The sequence below is a fragment of the Mirounga leonina genome, unplaced genomic scaffold, assembly GCF_011800145.1.
Source record: "Mirounga leonina isolate KUSES-001 unplaced genomic scaffold, KU_Mleo_1.0 Mir_166, whole genome shotgun sequence".
NCBI classification, from domain to species: Eukaryota; Metazoa; Chordata; class Mammalia; order Carnivora; family Phocidae; genus Mirounga; species Mirounga leonina.
Genome location: NW_023270418.1, coordinates 28,019,260 through 28,035,071, shown reverse-complemented (window position 1 = coordinate 28,035,071; position 15,812 = coordinate 28,019,260). Strand labels below are relative to the sequence as shown.

The following is a 15,812-nucleotide window of genomic DNA, read 5'->3' as shown; positions in this document are numbered from 1 at the left end:
GGAATCCCCCCGCTGGCTGGGGAGGGCGCAGAGGGCCCGAAGGGGGCCGTCACCAGCAACCACATCCTGTGACGGTTGCCCTGGGGAGTGCTAGCTTGAGTCTCCCCCCCTGGGACAGGTGAACGGAAAACAGGCCCTACTCAGCCCCGCAGGGCAGGATCCACAGCCCAGCCTCCTCCAACACCTGCCTGCTCTGAGGAACCCCGCGCCCCAGCCCTCACCCAGAAGGCAGAGCTGTCCATTGGCCTTGGCAGCTGGGTGAAAATCCCAGCCTCTGAGCAGATGCGAGGACACAACCACAACCCCTCCCCACTGTATGTACACCTCACCTCCAGCCCTTCCCTCCCGGCCTGGAGCCAATTCTTCTCCAGGTGGCTCGGAGCATAAAAGCCCCCCGCGTTGCCCTTCCTCCGAAACTCTTGGGAGCCACTGAGCCAGGGCCTGAGTGGGGCCGAGAAGAGAGGGAAGCGGGCCGCTAAGCTCACAGGCATGTCTGGGTCCACCTTCTCCGGGAGGGCAGGCCCTGCCTTCCTGTTCCTGTGTCCCCAGCATTTTTCATGGCGCCGGGCCACGGGAGGTTTCCAGGTCCCCAACATTTCCACCTTGATGGATAGAGCTGCCCCCACCCAACACACACACACACACACACACACATAGAGGCTGGGCACTGTAAAAGCTCAAGGACTTGTCACTCTATGCCCCGATTTTATTCAGCAATTACTTTAATCTCAGGACACTCAGACCAGGACACCAGTAGCTGGCTCCGAGCCCTCTGGCCTCTCTCTGGAGGCCACCTGGACGTGTCCGTGGCTCCGGGTGACACGCCGCATATTCATGTGCTCCTCAGGGAAGCTCCCAGCAATCCAAGCAGACAGATGGGCACGCAGGGCTTAGTGCAGCCTCTGGGCCCCTCCCGGCAGACATCTCTGTGCACACGTCTGCTCCCACGGGGCCTGGGGCCCAACTCTGAGTCTTTGGGGAAGCTGGGCTAGGGCCATCTTTGTAAGCCATAGGAAGCTCAGAATAAGGATCTTCTGTCCAGGGACAGTCCCTGCAGAACAGGGCTGTGCCCTGGTGGGCTCCAGGGTCTCTAGAGGCAGCGCTGGCCGAGGCCCCAGCCCCTCGGTCGTGGGGGAGGGGCAGTCGTCCTGCTTGCTGTCAGCTGGCTGTTCCTAGGAAGGCTGGACTCTGTGCCCGGGTGGTCGCCAACCTGGGTTGGTGGGTGTGTCACCCCCAGCCCCAGAATCCACCTGTCAAAGCCACAGCAGCTCAGCAGCCCCTACACGTGGGCAGCACTGGGATGGGGCCCCTTTCTGCTCTCTCAGTACCTCCGGGCCCTGAGCTGAGACTCAGGGAACCAAAGCACAGAAGGGGCCTTAGGACGCATTCCGTTCAACCCCTCCTTGCAGCCTGCTGAAACGTGGCCCAGGCTGCTTGCCCATCCCTGAGCCCGAGAGCTCACTACCTCTCAGAGGCAGGGCCCTCCACCTTGGGGCTGTTTGGGGCTGAGGGAGGGCTGTGCCAGCAGGCTCTCTCTGAAGGATGGAGACTGAGCGGTGAGTGCAGGGTGAGGGCTTTCCCCCGCATCTCTCCAGGGAAGGCCTGTCAGCCACCTGGGGGAGGATGTGGGAGGGCGGGGTGGGAGAGCAGTGGGCAGGGAGAGCAGGAGACCAGCAGAAAGGAGCCGCCTGGGGCCTCGCTGGGCCCAGCCTAGGCTGCTCCGATGTCATCGTAGTCCTCGCTGTCAAGGGAATCAGGCTGCCGGGTGGGGGACCCTGTGTGGCAGGAGGCTCGGGTCAGCGGGAGACTGATCACCGCCCCTCCTGCCCCATGGGACACACCCCTCCCCTGTGAAGCTGTGTGGGGTGCAGTGACCAGATTCCCTTCACGTCGTCTTGTTCACCACCATCGCCCTTGCTAGAATGTCAGCCCAGAAGGCAGAGACTCATCTGTGCGGTTTAGGGCTGTAGTCTCCATGCTTGCACAGGAAATGATGGGCGACTTGACTGCTGGCACCCCCCCGCTACCACAGTCTCCCCCAGGGGGACATCAGCTACCTCTGCTTGAATGCCTCCACTAATGGGGAGCTCACTCCCTCTCAAGGCATTCTTTGGAACTTTCTCTATCCCATCCGCATCCATTTTTCCCACCTCCTCATATTCTTGTTTGTTTAAAAAAAATCCCTTTCCTTCTCTTCTTTTCCTCTTGGGCTAATGAATCCAATGGATCCAGAGTTCCCCCACTCATCCACCCCCTGCTTCCTGTCCTTCCCCCCCCTTCCAGGACCACCTCCCCTGCCACTGGCACCTGGACACTCAAACTGCTCCATCGAGGGGGGCTGGGGCGGCGGCTGGAAGTTCTGGTACCACTCCCCGGATGAGGTGCTAGAGCTGTCATCGGCCGAGGGCCCTGCTGGAAACACCCAGAGCCAATCACTCTCTGCCTGGAGACAGCCAGCTCGAGAGATGCCAGAGCTGGGAGGCCCTCATGACTCACGAGAGTCAAGTTCCTGGCTTGACCATGAATGAGGAAATGAAGGCCCAGAGAGGGGTGGAGACTTGTCCCAGGGCACACAGCAAGTGGCCACAGAGCTGGGGCTAGAATCCTCAACTCAGCTTGGCTCAGGGCTTCCGGCTTTATGCTTCCCCCAGCCAGGTCGGCTGTAGGATGGGAGTCTGGGGCACACGCGGAATCCTCCTGGGCCCCGCTTACCTGAAAAAGTACCTTGGGAGCCATCCAGCTCCAAGAGGGGGCTCCTCTCTGTAGAAAACACCTGAGGGGTCCACGGAGGTAGCTTGCTTCTGGGGCTATTGCAGTAATCTTCCCCAGAGGAGGTGCTGGACCCACTGTTGCCCCTGGGGTGGTTCTGAGAGCCCAGGGAGGGGGCGTCCGCCGTGTAATGCCCAGCGCTGACAGGTGGGATCTGGGAAGCATGCGTCTCTTCAAGTCCTGGCCCAGGAAAGGGGGTACAGTGAGGAAAGACGCAGCAATACACCAAGAGGGCTTTAAATGAGACTCAAGAAAGAACTAACTGCCAAGAGGAACTGTTCAAATCAGGAAGGACCTGTTGAGGGGGGTTGCTGCCCGCATTTCTCAGGGTGGGCTGAGTTGCTAAGTCTGGAGTCAGGGCTGATATCGTTATCACTGCCACCATGCGCCTCCCCAGCCTGACTCACCTTCCTCCAGGGGGGGCATCTGGAACCTGTTCTGCCGGACCTCCTCATCCGTGACTCGGTGCCGCTGAGAATCTATAAGCAGGGTGGTGGTGAGGAGGGGTGCAGGTCCACCTCCTCGTCCCGGGACCCCGGAGGAAGGGCCACTGTGCCTTGGGACTTGGGAGGGTGCCCTGAGGCTGAACAGTGTGGGAGAACCACCCCAGGTGTACAGAGGGTCTTAGCATTTCCCATCAGATCCCAGGTGCTTGTCCTAGTCCAGCCAGACCCTGACCTCACTCTCTAACCAGTTCGGGATCAGGCTGCTTCTGGCCAGAAGCCCTAGTGCCTTGCACCTTGCTGCTCCCCAGCCACCCCTCCTTCTGCTTAAGGAAATGGGGCAAGTCCTGGGCTCTCTCCTTGGGCCCTGGAGGTTCTGGGGGATGGTTCCCCGTCTAGGAACCTTCTCAGAGAGGAAGCTGGAAGGTCTGGAATCCTTGCCTCGCAGGCTCTGGGGCACCTTCGCTTCGAAACTGGAGAGATGACGTGGATTTGTTGAGTCTTAAGGACTTGAGTGTCTGGGATCGTGGACTCTGCTCTCTCGAACCTGGTACCACTGAATCTGAGTCACAAAATGTCTTAGGGTTTTGGACTCTCAGTCCTGCCTCTTACAGGCCTGGGTGCAGAACCTCAGGTTCTAGGGATGCCGCATCCCGGTGGCTCCCAAAGGCTGGTGTGTGGCATGGCAGAAGTGGAATCACCCGTCACCCACCCCAGAGGCCTTGGCTCAGCAGGTGGGGCACAGACGGCTAGCTGTCCCCCATATCCATTCTCCCCTCCTGGAGTAGGAGACCCTCTGGCCTTTATCTGGACACACAGCTGCTCAGGACAGAGGCTTCGTCTGCTGGCCTCTCTTGCAGCTGATGGGCTTAAGTTCTGGCCGGTGTGTGTGTGTGTGTGTGTGTGTGTGTGTGTGTGTGGCTGTGAGCGGGAGTGATGTGGGCGTCTCCAGCATCCTGCCTTTCAGGGTACCGCCTGCCCCACCTTCCCTTCCCCTCCTGCTGCCCAGCATGTGGGCATGGTAGTGAGCCAGGCTGGAGCATGTGGACGAGGGCAACATCTTAGGGACTGCACAGCAACAAGAAAGCAGCGTCCTGGGCCCCTGCCAACTACTTAGGACACCGTCGTTTGGGGGCCTCGGTCACACACAGTCAAACTCTCATCCTAACTTACGTGGTGGGTCCTGGGGGGAGCTGGGGAGTGTTGGACAAGCTCCTAAGGGAGTCCACAGTAGGTGTGGGATTCTCTGGCCTAACCTCCAGTCTTGTGTGGGCCCTGCCTTAAGCACTGTCTTCCCCCCTCCTATCCCCAGCAGGCAGGGAGGGGAGCTGGAAAAGCCGGCTAAGAGGGTCAAGCTGGGCTCGCCATGAAGGGAGAGGAAGGGGTGAGGTGGACGGGCAGGATGGGACACAGAAGGGGTGTGAGCGTGTGAGAAGCCATCCGAGCATGTCTCTTGCCCGGACTTCCTTGTCTAACACACACACCTTTAGGTGAAGGTCGAGGGGCGGGTCTTAAGACCCCACACGGCCAGAGACAAAGGTGGGAAAGAAGGAGGCTGGAGACATGGAGTTGTCTCTGGGGTCACAAAGCACTTTGAAAGCTTCAGGGCAGGACCATTTCCAGTCAGTCCAGTGGGTGTGCAGGGGTGATCAGGTGGAACCCACTGAAGCTCCCCAGCCACCAGGGCCCTCTCCCTGGTTGGGTCAGGTGGGCCCCCGGGGAGCCCAGGCCCAGGCACTCACTGTAGAAGGTGGTCAGGGCCACGGGAGGCTGGGCGCTGAAGTCATAGTGCTCATAGTCTGAGTCCGAGCTGGAGTCCGAGTCCTTGGGGAGTGGGGCCTGGACCTGGATGGGCAGCTTGGGAACTGGGGAGAGAGCAGAGTTGGGGCGTGGCCAGGTGGTGGGCAGAAAGGGAGCAGAGAGTATGGAGGGTGGGGGCCAGAGACAGAGGGTCAGGGAGAGGACCAGGTAGCCCGTCTTGTACAAGACCATCCAGCCCGGGTTTTCCAAGCTCCCCCCACCCATTTCAAACATGGGGACCTAATAACATTTGTTTATTTCACAAACACAGAGCAGTCACCGCATGCCCAGCGCTGTTCGGACATTTAAATAAACGATCTCATTGGGATTCTCGTAGCAACTCTGTGAGGTAGGTGCATCCGTGTCCCCATTTTACAGCCGAAGGAACTAAGGCACAGGGAGGTCCTCACCTTGCCCAGAGAAGCAGGCAGTGTGGCTCTTAACCCTTAGCCCGTAATAGTCAGTGAGCAAATGCCTGGAGCCTAACCTGTGGGCTAGGTTCTGTATTCATATTCCTCCCTTGAACACATGGATTCTGTGCACCGGGAATATTTATATTATTTGGCTGAGATTTGTATTGATTTTCCTGTCATTGAATGCTTTCAAATAAGGGTGATTTAATACAGTCCCAATGCAATGTGATTAAGCTTGAGTTCCTTTATAAGACTTTCAAGGAGTATAAACCCATATGTTGTAAAAGATGGATGACTGATTTCCATTTTTCTTTCATTCAGAAAATATTAAATAAAATTATGTTCCAGGAAAATCTTGATGGGGCTCTGCAGGAAGGCTGATGGAGCAGACCATTGGAAGAGGCCATATTATCCCAGACCTACCAACCAAGTAGCAGGGCAGAACTGTCCTCTGAGAAATGCGCTGAGCCTGTCTTATTCCAGAACTCCAAAGCCTAGAGAATGACTACCCTGGAAGGTCATCTGCCCATCAGGGCCCAGATTGAGACATGATATGCTCAAGGTCCCACAGGCCCCAATGGGCTCGCTGAGGTCTCCTTTCCAGTGGGGGCACTGCTTTGACCTAAGCAGTACTGACCCTCCAGAAAGGATACCCTTCCTGTCCTCCTCAGCCCTCCCCACCCCCAGGGTGGGTGACATCCTACCTTCTTTGGGAATGGTGATGGGAACATCTTGATAGCTATTGATCCCTTCTTGGGTGGTGGTGAGTGGGTGCTGGTTGTTCACCGTCACAGGGAGGGCTGAGGGAGGGGAGGCAGAGATTCTACAAGTCATTTTTTACTCTCTCCCAGTCTACTTGGTCCTATTCTCATTGAAACACCTTCCTCCTCAAACGCACATGCGCGTACACATATAGTCTGGTCGGTCCTTCCATACATGGACCACTTCCGCTGGGCATGCTGGGAAAATCCTTCCCATCGGGAGGTGCCCCCCGGGGCCAGGGCTGGGTGGCCACTGCCGGATCACTGCCACTCCTGCTGGAGTCCCGCAAGGCCCACATCCCCCTGAGAGGGTCACACCTCAGGCCTGCTTCTTTCCCTCTCTGAGCCTTTCCTGTGGCTCCCAGAACTCTGTACCTACCGTATTTTCCTTTAACTTTCAAGAGGATGAAGGCTATGAAGATGAGTAAGCCAAGGAGGAGAATCCCCAGAATGACGCACAAGATGAGGAGCATTAGTTCCCGTGATTTCCAGTCCTCCGTTTTCATGGTCACAGAAGATTCTAGAAGCAAGAACCCCAAATCAAGGAGAAAGAGGAATGGACATAGACTTCTCCTGGCCCTTCTTGCCTCTCCAGCCTCTCTGCGCTCACCCTCTTCCCTTTTGGACCTATCCTCCTCCCCTCTTCTTTTTTTCGAATTTACCCATTTGCTTTTAGGTGCCTTGTATTTAGTAGGGGCTCAAGAAATCCATATTGAATGAATAACTGACTGAAGGAAACTTTCCCCTGGCCACCAGCCCACAGGGATCTCTCTCTCTCTGCTCAACAATTATTGAGTGCCCACTGCGTGCCCACTAAGCCCTAGGGATACGAATATGACCTCAGGATCACAGGCCTTGAGGGCGCTGTCTCGTGGAGAGATCCATACGCTGGCTCGATCCAATACGGTGCCATGCTTGCTGGGATGGACGTATGGGCAGGCATGAGGCCCTACAAGGGGCACCTAATTCTCTGGGGTGGAAGACCAAGGCTGGCTTCCCAGAGAAGGGGACTTGGAGCTGCCTGGCGGCGAATGGGCCATCGGAGAGCAAGATCTCCTTTCTGTGCCCTGGATGCATCCTTCCTACCAGACATGCATTCCCTGAGGGTAGGGGTGAGGGCCGTGATTTTGGACCTCCCAGCCCTGCAGCCCTGGTATGGCTTACCGTCTTCTCTCTCGACCCCACCCCTGCTTAAAAGAACCCCAAACCTGGAGAGAGGTTGAAGTGGGGCAGGTGCTGGGAGCCCTCGTCCCAGGGGAGACGGGAACCACCTCCTGCTCAGTGTATAAGGTCCGGGGTGCGTAGGCCACAGGGCTGGATGAAGGGTAGTGACAGCTTTACAGGGGGCGGAGGGATGTGACCATCCTAATCCCCTGGCTGCGGATAGTGTCTGCTCCCCACCCCCAGAGATCACCCCTTCCCTGTTCTCATTTTCTTCCTTCTCCTCCATCTGCAAAGGGGGTGACTTGGACCAGCCTGGGAATTGGGTTTAGCAGCAGGAAGTGAGTGCAAGAGCGAGGCTGGGCTGTGGGGGGTATGGGGAGACCAGTGAATTCGGGCCCAGAGGGACAGGGGCTGAGGGCCGGGTTGTTGGGCCAAGGGCTAGAGTGTGGTCCTGGGAGGTGGGGTCCCGGCCCTGACCTCAGAGAGAGAGAGAGAGCATGCGAGTGGGTGTCTAGGGTCTTGGCTGGAGCTCACCAGCATTTCATTCCCAGCCTTTCATTCCCTCTCCGTGCCCTCCGTGCCCTCCTCCACGGCCAGGTTCTCTGTCAGGACTTGGTGCCCCTCCACTCCATCCCCAAGCCCCTGCCCACCCTCCTCTGGTGGAAGCAGGGGACGGCCTAGAGGCCGTGAACCTGGGCCAGCCCCTGTGGCTATCCTGGGGTTGCCAAGGGGCTCCACGCCTGGACTCAATAATCACAAGAATAACTAACACTCAGACACTGCTCACTGTGGACTCTGCCCTGTTCCAAGGGCTTTGGAAAAATTAACTCACTGGAGACTCACAGCAGCGCTAGAGAAAGTTATCATGATTATCTCCCCCATTTTACAGCCAAGGGGTCTGAGGCTCAGAGAGGTTCAGACTCGCCCACCATTCACAGCTGGTGGGAGGCACAGCTGGGATCTGAGCCTCGGGAGTCTTCCTGGAGTCAGCCAAAGGATCCATAGCTGGCAGGCAGACCAGCACGGCTAAGGAGACCTCCCCCCATGGGGACACCGGGAGGCTTACAGGGCCGGGAAAGAGTTTTGGTAGAGCCCTGGGACAGTGCCCAGGGTGTGAGAAACACCCTGTCACCCTTGGTATATCTACCACCGGCCGGAGGCCTACCGGACCAGCGCGGGCTCTCTCTAGCTCTATCCTCCTGCCCGACAGGAGCTGACGGGAGAGTGGGCTCCTGTCCATGAAGTACCAGGATTCGGGGAGCTGGGGAGCTGACATGGCAGGGAGGGGAGGGGAGAGGAGCAAAAGCACCCCCAGAACAGAGCGGTGGGGCGGGGTGGGGGCGGAGGGAGAGGCAAGTGCATTGTCTGGAGGTGGGGGATGGGGGATGACCCATCGGGCCCCTCCCAGGTGCACACACGCGTTCACGCACCCCCTGCGCACGTGCACCCACCGCTCTGAGAAACCGTGAACCAAGTGACACTCACCTACAGTGACCGGCTGAACACTTGCAGGGACTTCAGGAGTGGACAGATTGAGCAGACTCCGGGAGCCTGTCAGAAAACACCGTACATGCCCTCAACACATTACTGAGCACCTACTGTGTGCCAGTCCTTGGGTTAGACACCGAAGCAGACAGACAAGTAACCTGTAGTGAGGGGCATGGTCCCAAGGGAAGTGGGGGGCGGGGCATATGGTTAAGGAAACCTGCCTTTTCCACCCCCCACAATAAGGAAGATCTCATGGATCTTCTTTGGTTAGAATAAGAGGCTAATAAAAAGAAGTATCCCTTCTTTCTGTAAAAATCTGCTACAGACCACAGATCCCTTTCTCTGTTAAGTCTTGGGTTCACTCTGGGCGCCTGGGTGGCTCAGTCGTTAAGCGTCTGCCTTCGGCCCAGGTCATGATTCCGGGGTCCTGGGATCGAGCCCCACACTGGGCTCCCTGCTCAGCGGGAAGCCTGCTTCTCCCTCTCCTACTCCCCCTGCTTGTGCTCTCTCTCTTTCTCTCTCTCTGTCAAATAAATAAATAAAATCTTAAAAAAAAAAAAGTCTTGGGTTCACTCTTCACATTGGTCTTGGGAGCTGGGAAGCTGACATGATGATCATTATCATAGTCATTTGACAGGTAAGGAAGGGATGGAGCTTACAAAGCCCCTTGGTGGATATTACCTGATTTCCCAGCTACCCTGTGAAGTGGTTAGGATCAGCATCCACATATTCGTGGAACTGAAGCCTCCCAGTGGGTGAGCCCCAGAGCTGGAGTTCATTGCCAGGTGCCTGAACCCAATAGGGATATTAATACCATGTTTCTTTGGGTCTAATGCTCTGGCTTTTTCACATTTTAACTCCTCTGAAATTGGGGTGATGGCATCAATTGCTACAATTGATGACATGTTGTGAGCTTATTTTGGCAGCAGTTTTGTCCTTTATGGGACATAAAATAATAATAGGGTGACATCTCGATGCCACCTGAGATTTGGTGAAATATGGCAGAATCCAATTCATAGCATGGACATGAGGCTTAGCTGAAAAAAAGAGGTATCAGTTGCTCCCCAGTGCCTGCCACATGATCGGGGCTCCAGACCCTGTCTCCCAATATCATTTCGCTATGACCACCTATGATCACCAGCCCTGGGATGGCAGCTGGTTTCACCTCCTGAGCCAATTCCAGTCAACAGGGATCCCTGCTTAGCATATAATAAGGCCTTAATACATATGTGGGGGCTGAGTTGAGGCTCTGTGGGCAAGAATGCCCTGATTAATTAGCCCTGGCTTCCGGACATGGTAAGTGACTCTAATGTCAGCAATTGTCATCCCTGACCTAGTCCAAGTTCTTAGGCTTCGGATTCAGGTGGAATTCCTAGTGCAAATCTGGGGGAGAGGGTGAGGTAGGGGTGGGGAGGAGGGATACCTGAGCAGAGGACTTGGGCTGCGCTCGACTGGCTGCAGAGGTTGGAGTTGTTGAACCGCCAGGCACAGTCGGAGAGGGTGGGCTCCTCTCCTGTGCACGAGTAGTACATTCTGCCCGGCAGGGAGTGGGGCAGCCCGCCCGGTATTCTGACCATGGTCCCACAGCCCAAGGCCTGGCAGAGCACACGGGCCTCCGGCGCGTACCACTCACTGTTACACACTGTGCTCCAGACCCCACGGAAATGGACCTCCACCTGCCCCTCGCAGGGGTCACGGCCCCCAGTCAGGCGCCAGGACTGGTGCTCTGCAGGGGAGAGGGGGGGCGCGGGGGCAGAGTCAGATCAGGATCCTTTGGGCTGAAACCCCCACCAGACCAGACTCATGAATGCAAACACCCTACAGCCCATCGGTCTCCAGATCCTGTGTGCTTTCCCTCCTATGTCTGCATCCCCTTCTCATCTGCTTCATCTGCTCCGGCTGGCACTGCATGCCTGCTACTCAAAGTGTGGTCTGCGGACCTGCAGCATCAGCTTGGCATGGAATCTTGTTAGAAATGCAGAATCTCAAGCTCTGCCCAGACCTACTGAATCAGAATCTATCTTTATCGAGAACCGCCCCCCCCCCCCCCCCCCCGCCCCACCCCCCGGCCATTCCTGTGCACAATACGGAGAAGCCCTGGCTGGACCAGAACTTCATGGCCTCCTCCGGACTGCTGACAGCCTCCTCAGGGGCCTCCCTGCCTCTGTCCCTCCTTGCTGCTCTGAACCAGGTGACCAACTCACACTGGGGAAGAGTCTCCCCTCCAATGTGGTTTCCTCCAGGAGGTGGGCAGGCTTGTCCCTCCCCCTCTGGATTGCCCGCTACCACTCAACCCCTTTCCTAGGGCGTTTATCACTCTCTCCCCCAGATGGCGCTTGCCTGGGTCTTACCTTCCCTGGTGGACTTGACCTCGCACCAGCCGGGGCCATCCCTCCCCGCACCCGGGCACGGTAAGGACTGGTGGCTGACCGGTTCCACCGCCGCCTGCTGACCTGAGCACACCACGCCGGCGTCCTCCTTGTGGCCGCAGTACCCGTCTCCTGGCAGCCCCGGGCAGTCCCACAGGTAGGTCTCGTCCCCTGAGCAGTTCACCTGGTCCCGGTGGATGGGTCCTTGGCCAGGGGCGAAGTGCAAGCCGGGCAGGGCCTGAACCGCCCAGCCGCAGTTCAGCTGCCGGCACACCACGTGCGAATCCTCCAGGTCCCACGTGTCGTCGCACACCGAACCCCACCGGCCTTGCTCTAGCATCTCCACGCGGCCTGCGCACCGACTACTGCTGCCCACCAGCCGCACGTCGCGGTTCTCTGCGGAAGGAGGGGAAAGCGTTGGTGGGTGCTTGGTGGGTGCTCGAGGGAGGCAGGGCTGGGAGGGTGGTGGGGGCTCCGGACCCAGTGAGAGGAGCTGGTAATTCGGTGGGCAGGACTGGGGAACCCTGTTAGGACTGGGGCCCTAGTGAGCAGATGTGGGGGACTCATCAGGACTAGGGACCTGCAGGCGGGGCGGGAGACTTGGGGGGGGAGGGGCGGGCTATGGAGCCGGTGGGAGGGGCTAGTAACCTGGTGGGCGGGCCAGGGGAAGCTTCAGGGCTGGGGGGTGGGGGGGAAGCGCTGCAGACTGGTGGGTGGGGCTAGAGGCCTGGTGGGCGGGGCCTGAAGAGCAGGTGGGGGTTGGAAAGTGACAATGCTAAGGGACACTGGGGAGCCTGGCATATTTATGTACATGGCGGGTAGGGGCAGAGATAGAGGTCTTAAGCGAGAGAAGGCGCGGGACCCGTCAGTAAGGGCCGAGACCCAGTTAGGATTGGGGACCCAAGTGGTCAAACTGGAGATCTAGTAGGGGGAGAGGTGTGGGGGCCAGATCAGAGGACGTGCTCAGAGCTGGAAATGAGGCAGTGCTGCACGTGGGAACCAGCTGTGTTTGTGATGGGGGTGGGGTGGAGGGCGGGGGGAAGTCTGGAGGGTAAGGCTTGGGTCCGGTGGCGAGGACTGGGGACAGGAGTGAGGGGCAATGGCTGAAAGCCTGAAGTTAGGGCAGGCAGGGCGCAGGGGGTGGTCTGCTCGTACCTGCGCAGGTGACCTTGGCCGGCCTCCCGTTGGTGTCGCATGCGTGCTCCACCACTTTGCAGAGCTGCCACTCGGCACTTCTGCACAGGACGGTGGGCGCCAGGGCCAGCGTGGCGTTGGTGGCTTCACTGGTGTTCCGGGCGCCGGGCCCAGGCGTCAGCTCCAGGGACGGCAAGGTGAGCTGGGTGGCTTCCCAGGCCCCGCCGCAGCCCAGCGCGCCACACACGGCCTCGGAGGCCAGGCTGTCCCAGAGTGCCCCGCAGGCCGGCTCCCAGGACAGCCCGAGCCAGACCTCCACCGCCCCACTGCAGCGGCTGCTCCCGTTCACCAGACGGACCCCCAGCCGCTGTCCTGGAAGAGCCAGACGCCCACTGAGGCCTCCGCCCACCGGGGTGGCAGGTCTCAGGGATGGGGGTGGGGATGAGGGCTGCCAGGGGCTCCACCCGGTTATCTTGGACAATATCCCACTGGGCCCTGGGCCTCAGCCTTCCAATCTGCAAAATGGGGCTGGGCTGGTCCATCCCCAAGGCCCCTTTGAGGCCTGACTCTCCCTAGCATCCGGAGAAGGGGGCTGAGGGTGACTGTAGAGGTTAGGGTGCCTTCATTAGGTGTGGGGTGACAGAGAACCAGGGGTCCAGTCCCCACAAACCTCCCTCTCTTGCCTCTATCTCCAGGGTACCCTTGCATGAAAGAAGGGCAGAGTTCTGGGTTCGGGGGCCCTCCTTGGTACTGTGGGTGCCACGCCTCCCCCTCCTAGGCCCCTCTGCTGTTCTGGAGGGTGCCACCATGACCTTGAAGCCCTGGGGGATGGATACAGGGTTGGTGATGGGGTTGAAGCCAGGCTGCTTGGGATGGTGGTTCTCCCTTCCCCAGACGCCCTCCTTGGGGAGCCACCTGCCCATTTTTGCCTGGGACTGCACCCCCAGGGTGGCACACAGCTTTGCACAGAGGAGCTGCTCAATAAATACCTGTTGAGTTAATCAAGGACCCACTTGATGGAACCCCACCACCCCCACCAAGAGTCCGTTAGTTCGTTCTCAACAAATCCCATTAAAATGCTCACTGATCATTTTGCCCACACGTACGTGACATTTGATCAGTGGCCTTTCGAAGATGGTAGTTCTAAGCTCTCAGAGTGGATGGAATGGTGGCCCTTCGGGCATTGAGCCAGGAAGAAGTGTTGTCTGAAGTTAGGGAGCCTCCCTGACACCCTAAAAGTCCGTTTTCCTTCCCCATCACCCGGGACACCGCCTACCTGGTGTCAGAGAGCAGGCTGTGGGCCCCCAGAGGGATTCTTTCCTCACCTGGCTCAAAGGGCAGGCTCTCTGCACTGCTGGTGTTGGGCTGGTCAGATGGAGTTAGAGCCGGGTGACCTGGAATCAACCAGCAGCAGCCGGTGGGTGAGCGAGCTCAGAGGTAGAGGCACAGAGGTGCCTTGAAGGTCAGGGGCCACTTTCTGGAGCTGGGGCTACATGGGGACTTTGAAAGACCACGGTCCTGGGCCTTGGGCAGGGTTGCCTCATTGAGGGTAGGGAAATTCTCAAGCTCTGTTGCTGCAACATCTTCTGCTTCGTCTTTGAATTGTACAAACACACTCAGAAATCAGAGTAGAGCAGGGAGGAACAACTGTGGGCTTTGGGGCCCGACCTACTAATGGCTCAGTGACTGTGGATGAGTTACCAGCCTCTCTTGGCCAGAGTCCCAATTTATTGGCCACAGCACCTAGGGGTTGTGTTGTGCAAAGAGGAGTCAATGTCTGTACCATACTTGACATACAGAAAAAGCTCAAAAATGGGAGTTATTGTTAGGAAAAACATTTTCGTTTGGAAAATCTGTTTGAGAAATTCATACCGGGGGTGCCTGGGTGGCTCAGATGGTTAAGCGTCTGCCTTCGGTTTGGGTCATGATCCCAGGGTCCTGGGATCGAGCCCCGCATTGGGCTCTCTGCTCCGTGGGGAGCCTGCTTCTCCCTCACACTCTCCCTCTGTGCTTTCTCTCTCAAATAAATAAATAAAATCTTAAAAGAAACAAAAAAAGAAATTCATACCAGACTTTAGGGTGATTGGTGCATCGTGGGGTGGGACCATCCAACTGTAAAGCTTTCAGATACTGAAAAACTCCCATTTGCCGAGGGCCGGACATAGGTTAGCACTTATTATTCACATGCATTATTCCTTTTCCCTTCAACCACGCCGGGAGGTAGATATGAACATTCACTTTTTACAAACTCAGAAAGCGGGGCCCAGAGATAGAAATCCATCTCTTGTGCCAGGTGATGCCCCTTCATCCCTCCAGAGCCGCTGTCTGCTCGGCCCTGATGGGCTGATTTGTTGGGAATAAATCAGCAACTTCCTGGGGCCTTCAGCTTCTGCCTGGCTCAGCCAATAGGGAGCCACAGCAGACATAGGAGGGAGGGAGGGAGGAGAGTGGAGAGGTGGTGTTTATTCTCCTTTTCTGTGAGCTCCCCCACCTGAAGGTGATCCCTCCTCTCCTTGACTCTCTCCTCTGGTCTCACTGACCACTCCCTGCCCTTGCCTCCTTGGGCCCCCGGGGTGGCAACAGCTCCTCGGCTTCCAGGTCTTGCTTACCTTGCCCTTTGTAAATAAGCCCCTTCAAACGCTCCTGTTTTGATAGTGCCACCCATTTCCTGTTGGGTCCCTGACTGACCCATGGCCTGAGGCCACCCAGCTCAGCAAGAAGCAGGACCTGGATTTGAACTGTCTGCGCGGAATCAGCTCCTTGCCGGGCGGGAATATTCCTGCCGGCAGAAGCACAAAGGGATGGCTGAGGCAGAGACCGTGGTGCTCCCAGAGGAGCTCCGCTGCACTCAGGGTCTCATACTTAGGCTGGGCCATTGCTGTCTGGAAGAAGGACGTGTGCTCGCTGACGGGCCAGCGTAGATAAGAGGCAGTGAGCGTCCTCCATCTCTTTTTTCGCTGTGGTGCCGGGATTTGAGGCCCTGATGCAACTGCAAGATGGAGGCAGATGCTGACCCCGCTAGAATTTTGTGTAAGAAGTGAACCCGTGGGCGCCTGGGTGGCTCAGTTGGTTAAGCAACTGCCTTCGGCTCAGGTCATGATCCTGGAGTCCCGGGATCGAGTCCCACATTGGGCTCCCTGCTCGGCGGGGAGTCTGCTTCTCCCTCTGATCCTCCCCCTCTCATGCTTTCTGTCTCCCATTCTCTCTCAGATAAATAAATAAAATCTTTAAAAAAAAAAAAAAGAAGTGAACCCATATTCTTATTCAGATCCGGGTGCCCCCTCCCAAAATAAAACAAACAAAAAACCCCCCCCACAAAACAAACAAACAAACAAAACCCCAAAAAAGCCCCCAAACCAGGAAGTGAACCTTTATTGGGTTAAACCATGAAGATTTCAGCCTGCGCTTGTTACCGGAGCCCAGCCTGGCCTGGCCTGACTGCTAGGAGCTACAAACACATGCTGCTGCGTA

At 57.5% G+C, this 15,812-nt stretch overlaps 1 protein-coding gene across 3 annotated transcripts in view; it reads right to left on the bottom strand.

Annotated features, from left to right (window-relative positions):
- Positions 1-551: 551 nt before the first annotated feature.
- Positions 552-15,812, bottom strand: part of CD6 (CD6 molecule) — a 41,109-nt gene continuing 25,848 nt past the window's right edge. The window contains exons 2-13 of one of the 3 annotated variants that reach the window (XM_035012948.1): positions 13,667-13,735; positions 12,363-12,713; positions 11,292-11,603; positions 10,262-10,564; positions 8,836-8,901; positions 6,566-6,706; positions 6,130-6,225; positions 4,955-5,077; positions 3,177-3,248; positions 2,713-2,949; positions 2,308-2,412; positions 552-1,775 (exon numbers count right to left, since the gene is read on the bottom strand). In XM_035012948.1, coding sequence (XP_034868839.1) covers positions 1,711-1,775; positions 2,308-2,412; positions 2,713-2,949; positions 3,177-3,248; positions 4,955-5,077; positions 6,130-6,225; positions 6,566-6,706; positions 8,836-8,901; positions 10,262-10,564; positions 11,292-11,603; positions 12,363-12,713; positions 13,667-13,735 — 1,940 coding nt within the window. In that variant the 3' untranslated portion in view covers positions 552-1,710. The remainder of the gene's footprint in view (positions 1,776-2,307; positions 2,413-2,712; positions 2,950-3,176; positions 3,249-4,954; positions 5,078-6,129; positions 6,226-6,565; positions 6,707-8,835; positions 8,902-10,261; positions 10,565-11,291; positions 11,604-12,362; positions 12,714-13,666; positions 13,736-15,812) is intronic. The other 2 variants (XM_035012949.1, XM_035012951.1) reach the window with 2 other exon arrangements.